This window comes from Anolis sagrei, chromosome 5 (genome assembly GCF_037176765.1).
Source record: "Anolis sagrei isolate rAnoSag1 chromosome 5, rAnoSag1.mat, whole genome shotgun sequence".
Taxonomy (NCBI): domain Eukaryota; kingdom Metazoa; phylum Chordata; class Lepidosauria; order Squamata; family Dactyloidae; genus Anolis; species Anolis sagrei.
The window spans coordinates 44,997,731-45,020,771 of NC_090025.1; the positions used below are offsets into that span (position 1 = coordinate 44,997,731).

General features: G+C 40.7%; 1 protein-coding gene across 1 annotated transcript in view; it reads right to left on the reverse strand.

The window, feature by feature from the left end:
- The window catches only part of MAML3 (mastermind like transcriptional coactivator 3), a 357,082-nt gene that overhangs the window by 148,232 nt on the left and 185,809 nt on the right, over positions 1–23,041 (reverse strand). Inside the window, exon 2 of the mRNA XM_060778923.2 lies at positions 365–1,867. Within this exon, the coding sequence (XP_060634906.2) occupies positions 365–1,867 (1,503 nt within the window). The remainder of the gene's footprint in view (positions 1–364; positions 1,868–23,041) is intronic.

Below are 23,041 nucleotides of genomic sequence, written 5' to 3' on the forward strand. Positions count from 1 at the left end.
ATTAGAGGAAGGAAAATATTTATACTATTTTTCACACAGGTTGTCGATTGTCCTATTTGCAATCAATTAAATAAAAAACCAATAGGATACACATAATAAATGAGACATTTTTGTGGAGGATGATATACAACACATGGAGAAGAAAATTCAAAATGATCACTATGTAGAGTAGTTACACTAACAAATAAAAAACAGCTCTTATTTGGGCAGAATTATTTGCTGTTACTCTGAAAACAGAATGGATATAGAAAGAAAAACCTTCTCAAATTAGCTGTGAAAGTATGAGGAGGATGCTAGTCTGCTGGATAATTTAGAGGGCAAACAAAGACAGGGCATTCAAAGGACATTATCTGTTCCCACTTACCTGAGCAAGGGAGGGAAGTGTGCCATAAGCCATTGGTTGATTCATCATTCCTTTCTGTTTCATAATCAGCATGCGTTTCTGCTCCTCAGTCAAGTGTGTCATTTGAGCCTGTATCTGCGGCTGTTGTGGTTGCTGTTGCTGCATGTATGGCATCATGGGATTTTTGCTGGGATTGGCCATTGGTGGGGTCATTCTTTGACTCAAGTCAGCATTGTAGTGAGTCAGAGGTTTAGTGTTGCCATAAGAAAGCATATTGGTCTGTTTGCTTAAAGAGTTTGAACCCAGGTTATTTGGCTGCTGGCTGATCATATTCATGTGGTTTTGAGGGAGGTAGTTATTCATTGTAGTCTTTTGTGGGTTGCTTGCTGTTGGAGGCACTACAGGATTTTGGTTGTTAAAGGCTTGGGCATACATCATTGGGCTATTTGGTTTTTCTGTACTGAAGGGCCCTCCATAAGGACTAGTTGGAGGTCCAACTGGAGACCAACTCGATGATTGATTTGGATGCTGCTGCTGCTGCTGTTTCTGCTGCATGAGTTTAGCTCGCTGTTGCTGCTGTGCTGCCATCTGCTTAAGCTGTTCTGCCGGAGACAAATCAGAATTGGACACAGCCACTTGGCCAGGCCCTGAGCCAGTCGTTGTCACTGTTGTTGGATTCATGAGATAACCATTTCCCGGTCGTGATGGAGTTTGGTTTGGGGTATGGGCTTGGTTGGGAGTCTGAGGTGACTGAACCACACAGTTTGCTGGTGAGTTGTCAGGAACTGAAGCAGGGGGTGCACTAGACACTGGTGGTAAACTAGAAGCTGTAGGGACATTTGAAAATGGAGGACCTGAAGAAGAAGGTCTTACCTGTGGAGACCCCAGGGGTACATGGGCAAATGGAGAGTGAGATGGGTCACTTTTAACACTTGCACTCTCCTGAATCTCAATGGCTGGCCGGGTAAATTCAGGTTCCTTTCTGTCTTCAAAGTCTTCATTGAACAAATCTTGTATATCATCCTCTGGAACAGTGTTTGCCAGCTCATCTATCAATTCCTGCCATTCTTGATCATTCAGATTAATGTCTGAAAACAGTTTATTCTGATTTGAAAGTGATGTGTCAGAATTGTCAATGCAGCTAGGATCATCTAAGGGCTCTTGCTTCAACTCCTTGCTGTTGCTATTGTGCAATATGTTAAAACTGTCCTCTAGGTCAGCACAGCCATTGATCGGGAGCTTAATTTCTGGAAGTCCGCCATTTTTACTCATGTCATCGAGGCCACCACCATGAGTTCCACTGTTCTGCAAGGGTAACGGTGGCTTTATGTCAAGCTGGTGAAGAGGAGAAAGAGACGGCAAAGGCAAATTGTTGGGCAAGTTGTTGACTCTCTCAATGCCAGGTGCATCTTTCCTTATCCGCTTGCTTGTAGGGGAAAAGCTATTGTCACAGACGCCATTCTGCTGTTCACCATTAAGAGGTGAGCGTGCTCCTTCCAACTTCCTCTTCACTGTCTCCTGAAGCTGGAAGAAACAGAACAAATCCATGAATTAGACTCTTGCAAACTTCTTGTTTCTTTCATAAAGATGCACATAAATATTTAACTTTACTAATAGTAAATTAACTGTGATACTGAAGCTATTAACTGTGATACTGAAGTTGTACATTCTGTTTCAAAATGTTCTCTGTCACATTCAGACTGGCTTCTCCACAAACAAAAGGGCTCCTTGTTCATGGAGGCAACACAAACTCCCACTGGAAGATATTTTGACAAACTCGTCTTCCTCCTTATTGAGAACACTTTTCTCATTATATTGTATGTTTATTATTGCTGTTCTTTAAAAACATATACCCTACCATTTATTATGAGGTCACTAGGCAAGCACAGAAATTGGCAGAACTATTTTTTCCAGCAGCTCCCCTAACCTCCTCGCTTTTGGGGATCATAGAGAACTGCTGCCTTACACTGTCCATACTTCATGAGTAAGATTCTTCTGGCCCCAAGCTTAAGAGTCAACCTGATAGCTCATTATGCTGGCCCAACTCAGTTCCAGTTTTGAAAATGGAATGATAGAGTCATTTTTCATTGTTGTATGCAAGATGCACTCTCCAGTTATCTTATCCCACTATTGTTTCTGGCCAAGCAGTCTTGGCAGCTTTCAAGAGAAGCAGATACTTAGATCACTGGAGAAGTTGGTGAGGAGAAATAAATGAAGTGTCCATCCTACTATGTAAAGGGATCTTGTAGCACCTTTGAGACTCACTAAGAAAAGAAGTTAATAACACAGAGTATGCTGCCAACTTCTTTTTCCCAGTTTGTCTCAAAGGTACTACAAGACTCCTTTAAATACCGGTATTCCAGACTAATATGGCTGTCTTTGAATTCTGTCCACCATAGGTAATGCTTTCATAATGGATCCTATTTCAGTGGTTACTGTTTCATTTTACTCAAGCTCTCTAAAGAACTATTATTTATTTCAGCCTTCGTCTGCTGTTCTAGATATGTACATTTCCACAGAATACTATTCTGTAATGCTAAATGAAGATTCCTTAAGCTAAGGATAGAGTTTATAAAGTGCAACAATTATGGGGCGCCTTGTATTTGAGGAAATAACAAAAATTGCAACAAGTAAAACAGTGAGACTCTGGAAATAGAATATCAGAGTATATTGTAAGCTTCCATTTGGACTCGAAAATATGTTAAATTTCACATACAGCCATGTCAATACATGGAGACCATTCCATATCTATGATGCTCTAACTCAGTATTTCTTAACCTGGGGGGGGGGTGGAACCTGTGGAGGGGTCGTGCGGGGATGTCAGCGGAGTCATCAAAGACCATCAGAAAGCAAGAGGAGTGTGTTTTAATATATTCCTTCTGAATTTGGGTGTAAAGTGAACCATTAAGCTCTATTTCACTCTTCTACACTTTGGACTTGCTCTTAGACTTTCTTTACTCTTTCCACACTTTTGTGCCTATTGTGCATGCTGTACATTATAAGCAAAAGAGGTAGTAAGCTGGCTTAGTAGAACTATAAACATACTATTTAGAAATCAGGTCATTTTCATATTTTATAATGCTTTCAGTGTTATAAAAAACACACTTTTCAGTGTAACAGACCCAGTATAGTGTAGTGGTTTGAGAATTGGACTATGACTCTGGAAGCCAGGGTTGGAATCCCCACTCCGCCATAAAAACCCACTGGTGACATTGGGCAAGTCAGTCACTCTGCCTCAGGGGCAAGGCAAAGGTAACCTCTCTCTGAACGTATCCTGCCACAGCAAGTCAAAACAAACTTGAAGGCACACAATAACAAAAACAATCCAGTTTATCGTTTTACACAACGGGAACCACTGACCGCATAGGGAAGCTGATGAAGAAACACAACGTACAAACTATCTACAGACCAACTAAGATAGTGCTTCTCAACCTTCTTAATGCTGCAACCCCTTAATACAATTCCTCATGTTGTGGTGACCCCAACAATAACATTATTTTTGTTGCTACTTCATAACTGTCATTTTGCTACTATTATGAATTGCATTGTAAATATCTGATGTGAAGGATGCATTTTCATTCACTGGATCAAATTTGGCAATACGTCCAAATTTGAATACTGGTGGGGTTGGTTGGGATTCACCTACAATCAAAGAGCATTCTAAACTCCACCAATGATGGAATTGGCACACAGAACTTCCATGACTAACAGAAAATACTGGATTTGGTGGGCATTGACCTTGATTTTTGGAATTGTAGTTCACCTGCATCCAGAGAGCACTGTGGATGCAAACAAAGATAGATCTGGACCAAACTTGGCATGAATACTCAGTATGCCTAAATGTGAACATTGGTGGGGGCTGGGGAGAATAGACCTTGACATTTGGGAGTTGTAGTTGTAGTTGCTGGGATTTATAGTTTACCTACAATCAAAGAGCATTCTAAACCTCACCAATGATAGAATCAGGCCAAATGTCTCACATGCCTTGAAGGGATTTTCTGGCACAAGCCTCCCTCCAGCCTCGCATGCTCTCCCTCACCCACACATGCGCACCATGCTGCCATGTGCTGAGCACGGCTGCTCTCCACTCCCCACTTGGTTGAGAGGCTGGCTGAGAGGCTGACTAATCACAGTGGAGGAGGGCTTTTGGTGGGAGGATACACCATCTTGTTTCCAAAAAGGAAGAGAAGGACATGCAGAGAGATCTTCATCCTTCTCTGCCAAAGAGACCACCAGAAATATATGTTTTCTGATGGTCTTTGGCGACCCCTCTAAAACACCCTCAACAACCCTCCCAGGGGTCTTGACGCCCAGGTTGAGAAACGCTGCACTAAGAAAATCTAACAAATGCTATGTTCAACAAAGAACAAGAGGGATCCTCTCCCCTCTGCAGGAGTCCTACCGTTTATCATGCAGCTGTGGACAAGACTACATAGAGATCACCAAATGCAGCATTGCCCAGACACGAATCAAGGAATATGAAAGGCACTGCAGACTAACTCACCCAGAGAAGTCAGTCATAGCAGAGCAATTAATGAACCAACCTGAACACACCATATTATTTGAGAACACAAAAGTGCTGGACCACTCTAACAACCACCATGTCAGACTACACAGAGAAGCCACTGAAATCCACAAGCATGTGGACAATTTCAACAGAAAGGAGGAAACTATGAAAATGAACAAAATCTTTCTACCAATATTTAAAAGAACTATAAATTCAGAACAGCAAATAAAGAACAACACTCAGAAAACAGAGGAATTCCAGACAGGAAACAATCAGGGTCAGCTAACACCTCCCAACAAAGGATTCCTCCAGGCAGGAAGCAGCCAGGCTTTGAAACTGCTAGGCCATTCAATGCTAATCAAGGTGGCCAAATGCAACATTCACATTTGCCTCAAACAGACAAGAATTCTTTAGCCCATCTTGGACACTCCACATATATATAAACTTCACTTGCCTAGTTTCCAACAGACGTCACAACCTCTGAGGATGCCTGCCATAGATGTAGGCAAAATGTCAGGAGAAATACTTCTGGAACATGGCCATACAGCCCGGAAAACACACAACAGTGGTGGCCTTCTCAGTGGTGGCCCCTCAGCTACGGAACTCCCTCCCAGGGAAATTAGATCAGCCCCTTCTTCCAGGTCTTTAGGAAGAAAGTGAAGACATGGATGTAGGACCAAGCCTTTGGACAATGATTTCCAGTACAATAATGATTTCTCCGTGCAATAAGGAATAATGCAATTGACAACCAGAATGGCTCCAGGAATATGCCTTTGGATTGTGTGATTTTAATTAATTGTTTTAAGATTAATATGTGGTTTTAAAGTATATGTTGTTTTATTCTATATATTTATGTATGGCATCAAATTGTACCTTGTTGTGGTCACCCCGAGTCCTCTTCAGGGTGAGAAGGGCGGGATATAAATGCAATAAATAAATAAATAAAATGTCTCTGTTCAAATTTGTGCAATAGGTTGCTATGTAAAATCAATTAATCTTTCTCTGCTTTAAGCTTTTCACAGTGGTTATATATCCCTTCCAAATCACATAAAAAGGTAAAGGTTGTCCCCTGACATTAAGTCCAGTCATGTCTGACTCTGGGTTGTGGTGCTCATCTCCATTTCTAAGCCAAAGAGCCGGCATTGTCCACAGACACCTCTAAGGTCATGTGGCTGGCATGACTGCATGGAGCGTTGTTACCTTCCTGCCGGAGCGGTACCTATTCATCTACTCACATTTGCATGTTTTCGAACTGCTAGGTTCACAGAAGCTAGGGCTGACAGCGGAAACTCACCACTCCCCGGAATCGAACCTGCGACCTTTCGGTCAACAAGCTCAGTAGCTCAGCGCTTTAACCCACTGCACCACCAATCACATAGACAGCCATAATTTCTTTTTGTGGGTTTTCCCCATATCAGAACTGCTGTGAGCCTACCTTTTTATTACACTCATATGGCGCATCTATTACCATTTGCAAAAAAAAAAAAAAACCCAGTAGGACATTTTTGAAGATGATTCCACAAACAATGGAAACTGTGACTGTATGTACTGAGAAGCTGAATTGTGTGGCTAGTCATCCTATAGGTGCAGAGGTTCAGACAATCCCAGCACAAAGCAATCTGGAGCAGTTCTGTACCACTGAAATGCAGGAGAGTTATAGAAGTCATTACATGGTTTCCACTCCCAATGCTGTCATTACTGCAAGGTTTACATGTATTGGATTCACCCCTGTCAAAGTTAAGGTACAGAGTAAGATCGAATACTCTTACTTTCTCTTTCCTTCTAGGAACTTCAGTTCAATACTGTCTGCCTTACGGAGTTTGTACTGCTTAAACTATAGTATTGCACCAGGTTTGGAACATTTAAAACAGCTTTCTTAAACCCAGAAACCAAAAGGCATGGAGGAACATTTGTGAATCATGATTATTTACATACTTTAGAAACTTTTTTGTGGAACTGGAGGGAGGTCAACTTTGTGGAACTATTTATGAAGAGCCTAAACAGAGAATTTGTACATGTTCTTCTCGCTATGCCTCTCACCAAAAGAACAAACTCAACTTGAAATTTTCAGCAGGACTGCAACAGGCACACCACCGAGTATCCACTACATAAACAAGGGAGCACTTAAGGCTGTCGACAGAGCTTTCATCTACTGCAAAAAGCTGCTCCACTTCATCCTGCGAGCAGCAAGTCATTTTTCAGAAGAAATTAGACCAAGGTGCTGTTGTTATAGCAACAGTCAGAGCCACTTACACAGCCTCCCCCCCCCCCTTCTGACTTCAGTGGGCAGCTATTTCAATTATGTATAGGGAGTGACCAGGCCTGCTGCTGCTGTTTAGCGCTTTTATTGCTTCTTCAAAAACAAGCTCTGAGCCTGAATTCTCCTTTGGCTTTTTGTCTCTGACCATAAAAGTCAGACCGGCTTCACACCGTTTTGGGTCATTCTGCCCCAGCTCTCACTCCAAACTAGCTCAATGGTCAGTATAATCCTAAAGCAAGGAAGCTCTGATGGTCATCACGGCTGTTTTAACTCATACGGCATATGATGAGACTGTTTCCATTGAGTTTGCTTTACTGAAACCAAGGGTGCATCTACACGTTTGTCCATGCCTGATCTACACTGTAGAATGAACTGCCATGGTTCAATTATAATTTCATATAATTGCCATGGTTCAATTATATGAAATTATGAAAGTTTAGCTTTAACTTTAACCTTCTCTGCCAGATAATGCTGGTATCTCACCAAGCAGTTGGGGAACACAACCAGACACAGTGAAGACATCTGCCCTTGCGCTTTGCTACTCTGCTGCTGAATACGCATGCCCAGTGTGGAAAACATCTCACCATGTTAAAAGAGTGGATGTGGCTCTTAAAGAGACATGCTGCATTATCACAGGATGTCTGTGCCCCACACCACTGGAAAAATTACAGTGTTTAGCTGGTGTTGCACCACCTGATATCCACAGAGAAGTACCAGCATGCAGGGAAAGGACCAAGGCACTGACATCTTCGGCCCATCCTCTGCTCGGATATCAGCCAGCATGACTTAAATCAAGAAACAGCTTTCTATGATCTACAAAGATACTCTCAGGAACACCTCAGCAAGCGAGAGTTCAAAAATGGCAGGTTAAAGCCTGCCACCTCAATCAGTGGCTGAGACTGGATGAGAAACTCCCTCCTGGGCACACAAAAGAGTGGAGAACCTGGAAGGCGTTGAACAGTCTGTGCTCTGGCACCACAAGATGCAGAGCTAACCTTAAGAAACAGGCTACAAAGTGGAGTCCATGAGATGCAAATGTGGAGAAGAGCAAAACACAGAGCACTTACTACAATGCAACCTGAGCCCTGCCACATGCACAATGGAGGACCTTCACATAGTGATACCAGAGACACTCCAAGTGGCCAGCTTTTGGTCAAAGGACATTGAGCATAATGCCAAGTTTTTTTTAAAAAAAAACAAACTTTGAATGTGTTTTAAAATGCATTTTAACTGTACCCTCAACTCGCTTCTGACACAATAAATAAATACCAAAAAGTTCTCCATAGCATTGAGGAGTCTCAGCAGTTAAACTGCCATCAATCTGCATCAATTCCACTATGTAGATGCACCCCAAGTCAGGTTCTCTCATTCTAAATACCTTGCCTTGGGCTATTGTTGTAATGTGTCTCAAGTTAATGCTGACTTACAGAAACATTATAATAGGGACTTTTCAGCATGAGGGAGTGTGACTTATGTATAGGGAGTGACCCACATTGATCAGCGAGTTTCTGTAGCTAAATGAATCTTCAAACCCCCATTTCCCAAAGTCCCATTCCAGCATTCAAACTACTACACTACACTGTCCCTCCTTAGTAGAATTGACTGGAGATGAATGGCACAAGACAAACATTCAAATGTTTTCCTATGAAACATCCAAGACATCTTTTACATTGGAATAAATTTAGATTGTGTGTTTGTGTGAGTGTTGTGTGTGTGGGGGGGGGGGGCAGCAAAATGTCTGATCAGCTGAGCAAGAGCAGGAATAACTGAGGAGGAAGGTGCAAAACACAGAGGATTGATCTTTGCCATTTGTGTGTGTATTTTCCCCACACAGGGAATGTTAATAAACAAATCAATAAATGCTTCCATGGCAGCACAGGTTTAAAAAGAAAGAACAAAAGAGCGATCTTTCCTTCATCATCCCTGTGATTCAAATCTCTATTAAAATTGATGCGTCTTATTCTCTATGTCATTTCGGATGAGCTGTGCTGTCATTTGTGCTCAAAAGAACTTACATTCCTGCAGCGATGATTGAATACTAGGATCACAGAAGTGTGAGGCTGGAATGCGTATTGAGGTCAAATATTTCAACCTTCGAAAAGAGGAAAGATCCTCCATCTAACACACTCCTAAAGAGATAAGAAGACACCATCCAGATCATAGCACTGCTTAACAGTGGCAAGTGAGGGGCAGAGAGGGTGTCTGCCTTGATTTCAGATTGTTTTAAAGAAGTTCACAATTTAGGTGGCCAGTGAAAACACCCCTTTGTTTTAACAGAGCATGAGGAATGATTGCCAAGTGTCAGATTATAGGGCAAAATTTGACTTCTTTCAGTCATAATCACATGAATGTGTGACAGAGTGGAAGGGGGTGAACTAGCTCACTCATATGTTAAATGTTTCTGGTATCATATTTTTAAATATTCTTTAGGTCAGAAATGGCTTGCATAAAAATTAAAATAGTCCTTTCGTTCACCCTCCATGCCTATAACTATCATCAAAATGAAATGACAGACAGTACATTGGCCATATCTCATATTTTAAGACAAAGTCTTCATGAGATGATTTGAAAAATTTAAAACGTAATACATCACAGAGCATAAAAACATATGAAACCAGTCAGAGAAGGCATCATAAAATAAGCGTTTTCAATATTTGTCTGAAGAGGGTGCGATGCGTAGTAAAAAGTATTCTACAAAGATATGAAGGAATCACTGAAAAGGCTTTGTTAATGCTATCCACAGTCAGCTGAAGAGCAGGGGCTTTGTAGACAAGTGCAATAATTGGGTTGGTTCATGTGAGCAAAACACTGTGATAGCCACCCACTGCATGGCTATCAGCTTCTTCCTAGTAGATTTAAATGAAGGAAAAGTTTCATGAGAACCACCACTTCTCTATATGTTCCTCCAACAACAGTAAAAGTATTCATGTGGACAGCAAAATCAGGCAATTCCAGCTGGATGGTCCCCCACGAGAGTCTTCCTCCTGGGGCAAACCAAGAATGGGCAACGTGGAAGTCCCTGAACAGACTCAGAAGTGGATTGGCAAATCAAAAGACAACCTGGCTAAATGGCACTGCCTAGAAGAAACCTCCACCTTGTGTGACTGTGGAGCAGAACAAATAACTCAGCATCTGGATGCTTGCCCACAATGCCCTGCCTCATGTACAGAGGAAGAACTGTTTAAAGCTACAGACAATGCAGTCACTGTTGCCTGTTTTTGGTCTAACATTATTTAGCCACTTGTGTTTTCTCTATTTTATCAGTTTTATACTTGTTAATTTATGCAATGTTTTTGACACAAAATAAATAAATGTGAGCAAAACAGACTTTCAGTTTAAAGCTTCAAACATAAAAATCACTACAGAACTGAGCCTAAAAACAAATTCAAGCAGTCTCAATTAACTGGCATCCATGGGGATTGGTAGATGCCAGATAAATGTACTTTCTGGTTGCTTGGGAATTACTATTAAAACAGGCCTAACTAATACTATGATAATACTAAAGAAACACTCCTTGAAACAGGAGGAACTTGCATCTCAGAACTTAATTCACACTGAAAGTATCTATGGAGATTGAGAAGCCTATTCTCTCCCCACTCTGGCTTTTGCATTTGTTTTGAGACTGAGATTAAACAAGAAGAAAAAGAAAGCAAGACAAGAAAGAAAAAACTACTGTGGCTGAGTATCCTATAAATGGGATTTTTTGCAACTTCTGTTTTTTTTTTAAATATTTAAGGGAAACATTTTCATTTCTTTGCTTTCAGTCTACTTAACATGTATAAAAGCAAGTATTAATGTAGACATGCAAAATAACGAATTGTGAGATAGGAAACCAATAATATCAGCTCCCTTGGCAATGCACACAGGAATTAATTTTCTCAGTTCTGACTGTTCTATAAGCTCAACTGGACCTCGGCATAATGATTAGGTCACAGATGTAATGCTGTTACCAACCACAAGTAGCTTTGTTAATTTCTGTATCTTATTTACATTCAATGTAATCCATTGCCATGTCACTTATGGACATAACAGTCCTTACATTCAACATTAAAAATGCATTTCATATAATTCAAATAGATTTTGATGGATGCTGAAATGTTCAATCTTGGGGGAAAGGGGACAATATATAAAGATAACAGCAGCAACTTTCTTCTGATCTCCCAAAAATAGAAATAATCAATGAGCATGAGAGCAAACTATGTCACCATGAGAAAACAAGCCCAATTATGAGTAGGTGTCTGTCACTCAATCTAATCTTCTCTTCCATCCCATAGTATGTTAAATACACCAATAAAGAATGTGGTGCTTTCCTGAATCCCTAATCTCAGAAGTTTCAGCCAGAGACCTGATTTGGTTCTGGATGCTCTGGAAGAATGCTTGTTTTGTCTCAGGAAGCACCAGCACTGCTTCCAAACAATATGTTTCATCTATGGATTTGTTGCTTCATGTCACATGTGCACCCCTACTAAAGTCACCAGAATGTATACCTTAAAATACAGGGGGGGGGGGGGGGGTTTGGTACGTTAATGGATTGCTGACAAAAAATAACACATCTTTTTCTCTCCCACATTATCGAAGCCAGCTGTATATTATCTCATATACTAGTTGATCAAGAGATTTTATAGTAGGATTCTGCCATTTGATGAAGTTAACAGAAGTGAAAAGAGTGTTTTCTTCTATTAGATTCTCAACGCACAAACAGAATTCAAGTCAAAGTCACTGTGAAAGCCCTGTAGTTCTTTGGTAACAGCACAGAATACAATGATGTTTTGTTGGTTGTTTTCAAGAGTGCTGTAGAAATGTACCACAGTGTATTCATACAGTGGGCTTCAGCTGATCTTATTCTTTTCATTAAAGGGCTTTTATTTGATTTTTTTAATCCTGTATTGGTATACTAATAATAAAATGATACAGACTGACCTTTACATCTTTTGACTATCCAGACCAAAAACCACTTGGGATTAACTTTATATTGGCAATTAGGTTTCCCTCACTGAAAAACCCTTGCCCTTCTATTGTTGCATTTTACAGCTACCTTACATTGCTTTTTCTTTTGTGTGTTTTCCCCTTTCAGAATTAGTTCCAGCAGGTTTCAAAACCTACCAAACACTGACTAAAACTTATACAGTAAAGCCTCACTAACCCAACATAAATGGGCCAGCAGAACGCTGGATAAGGGAAAATATTGGATAATGTGGGGGGATTATGGAAAAGCCCATTAAACGTCAAATTACATGGTGATTTTACAAATTAAGCACCAAAACTTCATGGTTTACAACAAATCAATAGAAAAGGCCATTCAATATACAGTAACATCATATAGTAATTAATGTATTTACAAATTTCGCACCAAAACATCACAATGTATTGAAACAGCTGTGGATCTGGGTGGGAGGCAGACTGCACTGGATAATACAGAATGTTGGATGAGAAAAGGGTGGATAAGCAAGACTCTACTGTACCTGCTTCCAGAAAAATTATCAGAGTTCCAAAGATAGTGGTTTATGTCAATACACATATTCCAGAAGCATATATTGAACAGATGTGCCATCACATCTGTTTTGGAACAAATTGCAGACACATATTTGCAACACATATTTTCAGAACATGGAACATGGAAAACTTGGGGATTCTAGACCAAGCCAGAAAGATTTCCAAGTTCTGCACACTTTTGTACATTTGATACTGAAGATCACATTATTGTCTTGTAAAATTGTCCTCCTTGCTTTTCATCTTTGGAGATGGGGGAGGTCAGATGTTCAACAAGACAAATAGAAATGATCTTTGTCCACTGCAATAAGGAACAGTGATTATTATAGGATCAGCCTGTGCAGACTAGCAAGGCACATGTGCTTATCGAGAGTTTTCTTTCCTGCAGGTCTGAAGCTAGTCAGTCATGTGGAGACAATTTGTGAGATTTCTCTTTTCCCCGGGGGCAGTGCCATGGCTTTAAGAGCTGTTTTCCATGAGTGGTCTTAGGATCATGACTTTATTGATGCTTTGTCTGAATAAGTGTGCAAAGAAGCAGCCTTTGTGTGGTGCCTAAGGAAGCTTTAGTTTGAAATTATGATGGCTAAATACATCCTTCTGAAAATCACTTATGCTATGCTATGTTATGTTATTTATTTGTTGACATGGTTAAACAAAAAAGAAATAAATCTTCAGTTCATGATGAAGATGGTGAGTCTTTTCTGGGCATTTACATTCTGTGACATGGAAAAGGGAACCTATGGAAGTTTAAAAATGCCTACTGCAAACAAAACACGGAGAATTATATAGAAGTAAACAGAACTACACATAGAATTATACCTCTAAGAGTTTTTCAAATGATTAAAATTTCTCCTTGTATTGTCAGCAATGTGGAAGAAACAGGAACTTTCAAGCTCAGATTAGTTGTCACTATCTAGATCGGTGGTTCCCAACCTGTGGTCTGAGGACCACCAGTGGTCCACAAGAACTAAAATATGGTCTGCGACCTCAGTTACTACACTGTAGCAATGAGAGCAACTAGTCTCACAAAATCCTCTTATAGCGACAAGACTTATTAAATATGGTTTTCTGTGGGCAAGGAGATAGTGACTACTGGATGGCATACGTTCTGTATCAGAAACTAGAGCTGATGTGGTCTATCCAATGCAGTTTTCTGAATCAGCACCCCAAATAACGAAACTGAATCTAAAGTCGACCAAAAACCAATTTGTAGCCCTTTTGATACTGGAGAGTGGTTCCTTGTCAAGTGGACCCTGGTCAAAAAAAAGGTTGGGAAGGCTAACAAGGCAAGTTTCCCATCTCTTTCATCATTGTGATTTAGGCTGCATATTTTATAGAACATTTGCAGCATAAAGAAAACATTGCTCTTTGTGACCTTTATAATTTTTAATATTTTGGCATGGTCATCTTGTTATTATGTCCTGTTGCTCACATCTTACATTATTTTGTTGATATTTGATAGAAGTCATCTTATAAATGATTTTGCTGGAATGACAGCACAGATATATTTTAGATAAGTAAATAAAGATTTAAACCTTTACACTCTATTAGAGTCCTGAGACTTCATTCGATGCTTTTACAGTATTTCACACACATGATACCTCTGGTGGCTGCTTGAAAACCACTCCAATGTGCTAATTTATTTTCACAGTATGTAGCATTCATGGAAAGGGAATTAGGTTTGTGCATACTGCTCCCCAAATTGGGACAATGAAAGTAGCATCTGCAGTTCCAAATATCTAAATGACTGTGAACGCTGAGCACAAACAACTTTATTTTGTGCTACAAAGGCCACTGACGGCTTGGTCTTCCAAGTGCCATTTCCGAGAGAGCCCCAGCAAAGCAAATAAGCTGACAAAGCTTGTTGAGGATCACAGTAGACAGGCTTTGAAAGAGATGGGGATGCCAAGAAGAAGGGTTTATGTTTGACATTTTTTCCTGAGGGTATAACAGAAACTGTGTGCAGCTAGGAGGATAGCTCTAAGAACTTGGACCAGAAGGTCAAACTGCACTACAGAAAAAGACACAAATACAGGAGCGGAAGCGACAGGCATATGGAACATCTCATCTGGTATACTGCCACACCACATAACAACAGGTCTGGATCTAAGCCACCACTAGGCAGTGTGTAAGATTACTTTTTAAAATGAATGAGTTATATTGCTTACTACTGTGATACACCAACAGGTAACTACCTCCTTTTAGAGCAGTTCAGAAAGTAACCTGCTGGATCGTTCATTACCTATTATAGAGCCATTTTTTGTGTCAGGAGTGATTCAAGAAACTGTAAGTCGCTTCTGGTATGAGAGAATTGGCCATCTGCAAAGGGGCACCTGGATGTTTTACCATCCTGTGGGAGGCTTCTCTCATGTCCCCGCATGAGAAACTGGAGCTGATAGATAGGAGCTCACCCTGCTCCCTAGATTTGAACTGCTGACCTTTCGCTCAGCAGCCCTACCGGCACAAGAATTTAAGACATTGTGCCACCAGGGACTCCTACTATAGAGCCATACAAAATGCAAGGAAATGTGCTCTGGTTTCCCCATTTCTGAGGCCTCTACACTAGTGTTACACAAAGTGGCCGTCTGTGGAACAGTACTGGTTTGTGAGATGTCAGTTATTATTATGTTTTTAATTTTTATGACAGAAAGAAATCATTGTAGTCAATGGATAAAAATATGGCACATTAGACAAAAATCTGCCTATCTCCATATCAGACAGCTTGATGTACCTTGTTGGGTGCAATGGAGTATACCCAACCAATTATTTAGTACAGCTCATGTTTTCAATGTGTTTCTATTGCTATTGCCACCTCCTTTGCTATCCCTCCTACCTCATCTCCCTCTTTTTCTGCCGTTTCTTGTCAGTTCCACTGCACTCTACAAAAAAGAGTGTGGTCTCCCCACATAAACTAAGACCACACCCAGTAATGAAAAACAGACAGAATCCCTATCAAGTTATGCTAAAAAGTAGTGGAGTGCAATCCTGGCCTCGCAGGGGGAAAAAAGTAACATGGTTCTACCTCATTATTGTACAAAGCTACAAGTCGACAAAACTATCAAATAAATATTAAACAGGCCAAAGTATTTTTTTAAATAAGGTCCGTTTTGTTGTAGACACTAGTAGTTCGCGCGCATACCGCAACAAGTGCATGCGTTGTATACCGGCATGCCTCGGGAACAACTGTGCTCAGTTTCCGCTCTGTAGCTAACCTGTACGGTTCTGTTCTGTGCTTTAAAAATGTTTAGGACTATCAACTCACCCGCCGCATGTGAGGTTCGCTCAGTGATATGGTTTTTGTCAGCAAGGAACCTGCCTGCTGCAAAAATTCATCGACAGATTTGTGAAGTGTACAGTGATATACTGTTATGAGTGAAAGCAAAGTGCGTAAGTGGGTACGACAATTCAAAGATGGCCGTGACAACGTCCATGATGAGGACCGCTATGGTCGCCCTTCTTTGATTACAGATGATTTGGTGGTTTCAGTTGAAGCGAGGATTCGTGAAGAGGGTATTTTAAAATTGGTTCAGAGGTATGATAAGTGTTTGAACAAACTTGGCAACTATGTCGAAAAATAGAGTGAAGTATGTACTTTCTGAAAATAACTTTACTTTTTTGAAATAAACTTTCGTTGTGTACTTATGTTCAAACGGACCTTACTTAAAAAATACCCCTCGTAACACAAATCCATTTCTTTAGACCAGGGTGCTATGAAACAATATTGCGAAATTTCCTACAACATCCTCAAGAACCTGATATGGTTAATTTCCATGAGATGAACCACCATAATTTCTTATCGTGACCTAGAATAATACTGTTTGCCACTATGGGAATTTTAATAGCCCACTGGATCTTTCCAGGTGCCAGGGTCTGGCTGCTCATACAAGTTATTTTGGGACCTGTTCACATGGGTTTTACAGTGGACAGTTGTGTTAGTCTCCAAGTAAGACTCTTTCTTGCACCTTCTGGAAACTTTCACAGATATTTAAACCCCACTTGCCTAGTTTCCAACAGACCTCACAACCTTTAAGGATACCTGTCAAACATGTGGGTGAAACGTCAGGAGGGAATGTTTCTGGAGCATGGCCATACAGCCCGGAAAACTCACAACAACCCAGTGATTCCGGCCATGAAATCCTTCGACAATACTATAGATTATTAACATGCCCACACAGCCTCTATCACTACACTGATAGGATTATATTGTAATCCATCCAACCTAAATTTGGAGCCATGAATATGGAATATGGGAAGTAGTTAATACAAGTAATGCAAGTTTCAATTTTCCTCATTTAACCACTTGGCCCTTTCCATTGGCATCAACAAACACACCTCTTACAGATGTTTAGAACATCTAAATATCCTTACTTTCTCAGAACAAAAGACAAAAAACAAACAAACACGTTTTGCTGACACAGGGAAATGCAAAAGCAATGTTAATAAAAACAGTAGCCTAGCAGAATTTCCATAACCTGAAAAATGAGTTTGCCCACTGGAGGGCTCTAATATTGTTTCAACTGCCACAAGACACACATCAAAATGTTGAAATGGAAATTATTTCAGTGCATGGGCACAGAGCATTCAAACATGTACAATGCACAATGCTTTGCAGATATGCACACATTTTATCGAAGGTCAAAAGTAAACTAGCTGTGTTTTGTGTTCCCTGAAGTAAAGAGAGAATGCAATTCCTTCCTCAGTTCTTCTGTGTATCTCAATTAATTGTCCACCTGTTAATTTTTTCTTTCTTTCTTTGCATTGCAAATCACACTTGAGCAACAGAATTTAAAGTAGTTGCTTTGTAATGCTTGATAACTTTATACATTTTTAATTCAATGTGCTTTTCATTGTTCAAGTAATATCTGAACCTGCAGATTTAATAATAATAATAATTTTTTTTGTCGTGTCAGAACCGACTTGAGAAACTGCACGTCGCTTCTGGTGTGAGAGAATTGGCCATCTGCAAGGACGTTGTCCAGGGGACGCCCGGATGATTTGATGTTTTATCATCTTTGTGGGAGGCTTCTCTCATGTACCCACATGAGCTGGAGCTGATAGAGGGAGCTCATCTGCCTCTCCCCGGATTCGAACCTGCGACCTATCGGTCTTCAGTCCTGCCGGCACAGGGGTTTAACCCACTGCACCACCGGGGGCTCCCAATAATAATAATAATAATAATAATAATAATAATAATATTTATTTATTTTTCGTGTCAGGAGCGACTTGAGAAACTGCAAGTTGCTTCTGGTGTGAGAGAATTGGCCATCTACAAAGATGTTGCTCAGAGAATGCCTGGATGTTTTACTACCCTGTTAGGAGGCTTCTCTCATGTTCCCACACAGGAAGCTGGAACTGACAGATGGAAGCTCACCCCGCTCCCTGGATTCGAACAGCCAACCTTTTGGTCAGCAGTCCAGCTGGTGCAAGGGTTTAACTCACTGTGCCACTGGGGGCTTCTAATGTATTTATTTATTTACGCCTCTCCTTGTGGCTTGAAGTGGGATGCAACATGGTTAATACAGCGAGATAAAACAAAACACTATAAAAATACATATGACAAATATACACAGGTAAGATGCAGATTAAAATTCAAAAGTTAAAGTTGACTGGATAGGCCTGCCGAAAGAGATAGATCTTAAGTTATCTCTACAGTGCAGTCACAGCAGTTTGAAATCACTTTGGTTATCACAGACTCCATGCTACTGAATCATGGGATTTATTATTTGGTGGGTACTGGGAATTCTCTGCCAAAGAAATCTCATCTACACCACTGAACTATACTACTAGCATTCTCTAGCAGAGAACCTGAATTACTTCGCCAAAGACCAATTTCATGGGTAGTTGAAGTGGTATCAATTGCTTGGACTCTCCACTGTAGATCAGGACTTCTTGAATTTTTCCACCCACAACCCCTTTCCATCTGAGAATTTTTTACAAAACCCTGGGTATATATGTATAAAATCAAACATTTACTGATTAGAAATCAGCATTTGCAAGGCTTGCTAAAGAGACTGGACTTCTGTTTTTATGAAGTACAGCTGAAGCAATTTCTACAGAGTTCACTGTAATCTCTGCACATGGTTGCTAACAGATTTATGTAGTACCTAAAACTTCTCACTGTTTCCAAATTTTTCCTGACCCCCCAACATTGAACTCAGGTGACCCTTTTTGGGGTCAAGAGGACCCACGCTTTAAGAATTGTAATACCCTAAAATTGACCAAGACAGGCTTGTGAACCACAAGGCTTAGTTGAGAAGCTTCCAAATACAATTCCCCAGGTCTTCTTGAATTTCACAAACCAAGCCAGCATGGCCAATAAATCAGGATTCTGGGAAATCTAATCCAACCAAGTTTGAGGATCCCAGAACTGGAACTACTGGTTTAATCTCTCACCTATCTCCTAACACATATGTTGAAAGTGTATTCATACTTACAGCAGCTTGATCCCATTTTAGACAGGATCCCATGTTAGCAGCTGGTGGGTTCATTGCTACAGGGCCAGCAAACTCTCTCTTGGTTTTCACAGCCATTCCTCCCCCAGCAACTGCAGGTTTCATGTGAGTTTTCCTGGTATTGAACTCTGTAGGGTCCATTATCTGGGCAGGTCACATGCAACTTGGAGTAATTGTGGGAGGAGCTGCCATAAAACTGAGTGTGGATTTGCAAACCAATGGTGCCACTAGGTTCCCCTGATATGATCCTTCATGCCTCCATTTTAAGGAGTCCTCTAATTTGCAATGAGAGATTTATAATTTGTAATTCTCTACTCGGGGCAGTGGTAGCACAGTGGGTTGAACTGCTAAGCTGCAGAACTTGCTGACCAAAAGATTGGCTGTTTCAATTCATGGGATGGGGTGAGCTCCCGTTGTTAGCCCCAGCCTCTGCCAACCTAGCAGTTCAAAAACATGTAAATGTGAGTAGATCAATAGGTACTGCTCCAGCAGGAAGGTAACAGCGGTCCATGCAGTCATGCTGGCCACATGACCTAGGAGGCATCTATGGACAACACCGGCTTTTTGGCTTAGAAATGGATGAGCGCCACCCCCCAGAGTCGGATGCAGTGGATGCAGTGCTTATACTTCTGCAACAAGTTTCAGGGGCTATCTAGAACCCCGGGTGAAAATTCCAAGCTTTTTAAACTTCAAAAACCTAAGATTTCATAGGAGGGAGCAATGGCAATGCAAGTGTTAGTACAAGATTTCAACTGTGTACCACAGATCCACCACGGATACATGAGAAATGTATATTTGTTCAGGACTCTTATCGAAGAATATTATTTATTCACTAATAAAAAACAGTCCTATTATTAGAAAACAATGTATCTTTGACCACTTTTATAGGTTTCTTAGTCTAATTTGTAAGTGCTGACCACTAATATTTTTGTGCAAAATCAGCATGCTAAGAGACCTGTCCAAGCACTTGGAGCTAACTACAAGTCCCAAATCTCCTAAACCTTTTCCTAGATAATCTTTTTCAGAAGAGTGGGACACTGGGAGAGTGTCTTAACTCCTATGCCCCAAAATGGTTCTGCCGCCAGTCGAGAATTGTTTCCATATGGTTTTGATAACTGGAGGAAGAACATGGTAGAAAATCACATCTCTTCTGTTCTTGACTGTTACCTTTAAACTATATAGTTTGTACAGTGCCAGAAAAGGTAGCCCCTGGTGGCACAGTAAGTTAAATCACGAAGCTGTTGAACTTGCTGACCGTAAGGTTGGTGGTTTGAATCCGGGGAGCAGGGTGAGCTCCCGCTGTTAGCCCCAGCTTCTGCCACCCTAGCAGTTTGAAAACATGGAAATGTGAATGGATCTATAGGTACCGCTTCAGCAGAAAGGCAACAGTGCTCTAATCAGTCATGCCAGCCACATGACCTTGGAGACATCCGACGGAAAACGCCTGCTCTTCAGCTTAGAAATAGAGATGAGCACCAATCCCCAGAGTCAAACACGACTAGACTTAATGTCAAGGGGGAATCTTTACCTTCACCTTAAAAAAGGTAAGGGATTTGTTGTGCAATAGGAGAACTATTACTTCTGTTTATCAAGTTGCAATGCTGATTAGGGAATGCTGTGAGTGTCCATGTTCTGAAATAAAACCAGAACTGTAGCTCTTTGTATTGACTCTGTGGATACCAAAATCCATGAATGCACAAGTCCCATTATATACAATGGCATGTTAAATGGGTGTCCCTTATATAAAACATCAACATTATTGTTTGTTTGTTGAAAAAAATGGGAGTGAGATTATTGCCAAGCTGTGGATGCAGAATCCATGAATCTGGAGGACTGACTGGCTGGGTGGACTGTAGGGAGGAACTGTAGTCCTGAAAAGTAATGTTTCCACGTTCCAATATGTGTGATGTAGAGAGATTCAAATAATTCCTCTGCATTAAGCCTTGACCTTCTAAACATTCTTACTTTGGAAGAACAGGAGGCCCCTTCCTCCTTGGCGCTTTGCAACTGCTAACTCCACTGCTTAGATAAGTGTCTCCATAACAATACAGTTGTAATGGAGGAGGAAGGAATGCTCTCAAGGGAGAACGGCTTTGTTTATTCCTCCTTTTGCTCAAAGGAGTTGATAAGGGTAAAGGACCGGAGTTCTGAGTGGACTTCTCCTTTGAAGAAAAGCAGATATTTTTAAAAGGGTCTTGACATGTCAGGGTTTTGTATAAAAAAACTGGTGACCCTCTTCCTATTTTTTAAAGTACTAGGAAAGTGAATAAGTGCCAATTCCTTCACAATAAACTATGTAACTAGTGCACTATTCATCACCAGTAATATTTCTAGTAGCCAAGTTTATGTTTTAGGCTATAGCCTCCAGAATCTCCCAGCTCTCATGGATGATTCTGGAAATTGCAGTCGAAAAATAACTTTTCCTTGTTCTGCTCAATTTGTGTCTGTGAGAAATAGAGAATAAAGGGACGCAGTCCCATTCAGTAGTGCTAGAAGAGCTTATGGGCAAATCTGGTTTGAAGTTCCCAGACATACAGCTTAAACAACCAGACAAACCTGAAAGCCCAGTATTCATAGGATCAAAGTTAATAATAATGTTAAAAGACATATACTACCAACTGAAAGAACAAGGCAATTTTATGCTTACAATTCTAAAACAATAACCATACAAACCATGAAAACATCCAGCACAAGCTATTTTAAGTGACTAATGTAACCATCATAAGCCTGGTATTCTCTATCTGAATTGGAGTAATTCCTATATCTCTAGTGAGCACAGTGGCCTCACTGTGGATGATGGGTTTTGTACTCCAACAGAGTTAGACAGCTTTGAACTGGGGAAGGCTGACAAAAGTGTAACTGGGATATTACTTCCTCAGCACTTTTACGTTTCTGTGTGGTACTGTGTTTATGTTATGTTTTATTGTGATATGTTTGTATTTGGTTTTGTTTTGATGTTATCTTATTGTGTTATGTTTTTAACTTTGTGCTCTCTGGGCTTGTCCCTTTGTAAGCTGCCCTGAGTCCCTTAGGGGAGATGGAGGTGGGGTATAAAAATAAAGTTGTTGTTGTTGTTGTTGTTGTTGTTGTGATGTGTTGTCACTGTCGTCTTCACTTACAATCCCTCGTCAAGAAATTAATCTTGGGATCTTAAAACATTTCCATTATCGGATTGTTGTGAGTTTTCCGGGCTATATGGCCATGTTCCAAATGCATTCTCTCCTGATGTTTCACCTGCATCAATGGCAGGCATCCTTAGAGGTTGTGAGGTCTGTTGGAACCTAGGAAAATGGGGTTTATATACCTGTGGAATGTCCAGGGTGAGGTAGGTGTGAATGTTTCAACTGACCACCTTGATTAGCATTTAATGGCCTAGCATTTTCAAGGTCTGGCTTCTTACTGCCCAGGGAATCCTTTGTTGGGAGGTGATTAGCTGGTCCTTACTGTTTCTTGTCCATATTTCCCCTGCTTTTTGAGTGTTGTTTTTTATTTACTGGACATTCCACAGATACACAAACCCCGTTTTCCTAGTTTCCAACAGACCTCACAACCTCTGACAGGATGCCTGTCATAGATGCTGGCGAAATGTCAGGAGAGAATGCTTCTGGAACATGACCATACAGCCCGGAAAACTCACAACAACCCAGTGATTCTGGCCATGAAAGCCTTCGACAATACATTTCCATTATCCATGCAAACTCAATCCTTTTCAAGACAGAAAAAAGAACGAAATCTTGGGCTGAGGCAAATTTTCCTATCTTCCTGAAAATAAAAGAACCGTGTCAGCTGATGCTGTTCCAATAAACCCAAGATGGCATTCTTCACTTTAGCCCTCATTCCACCCCTTTAAATTTCACATAGTGCATCAGGCTGATATACCAAACGTCATGGCTTTTTGGCATCTTGCCTGAGCAAATAATTCTTTCTGCTGCTTAGGAAAACACCTCTTCTCCCTCTGCTTGGCGGCAAAGGAAGATATTAAAGCCTGC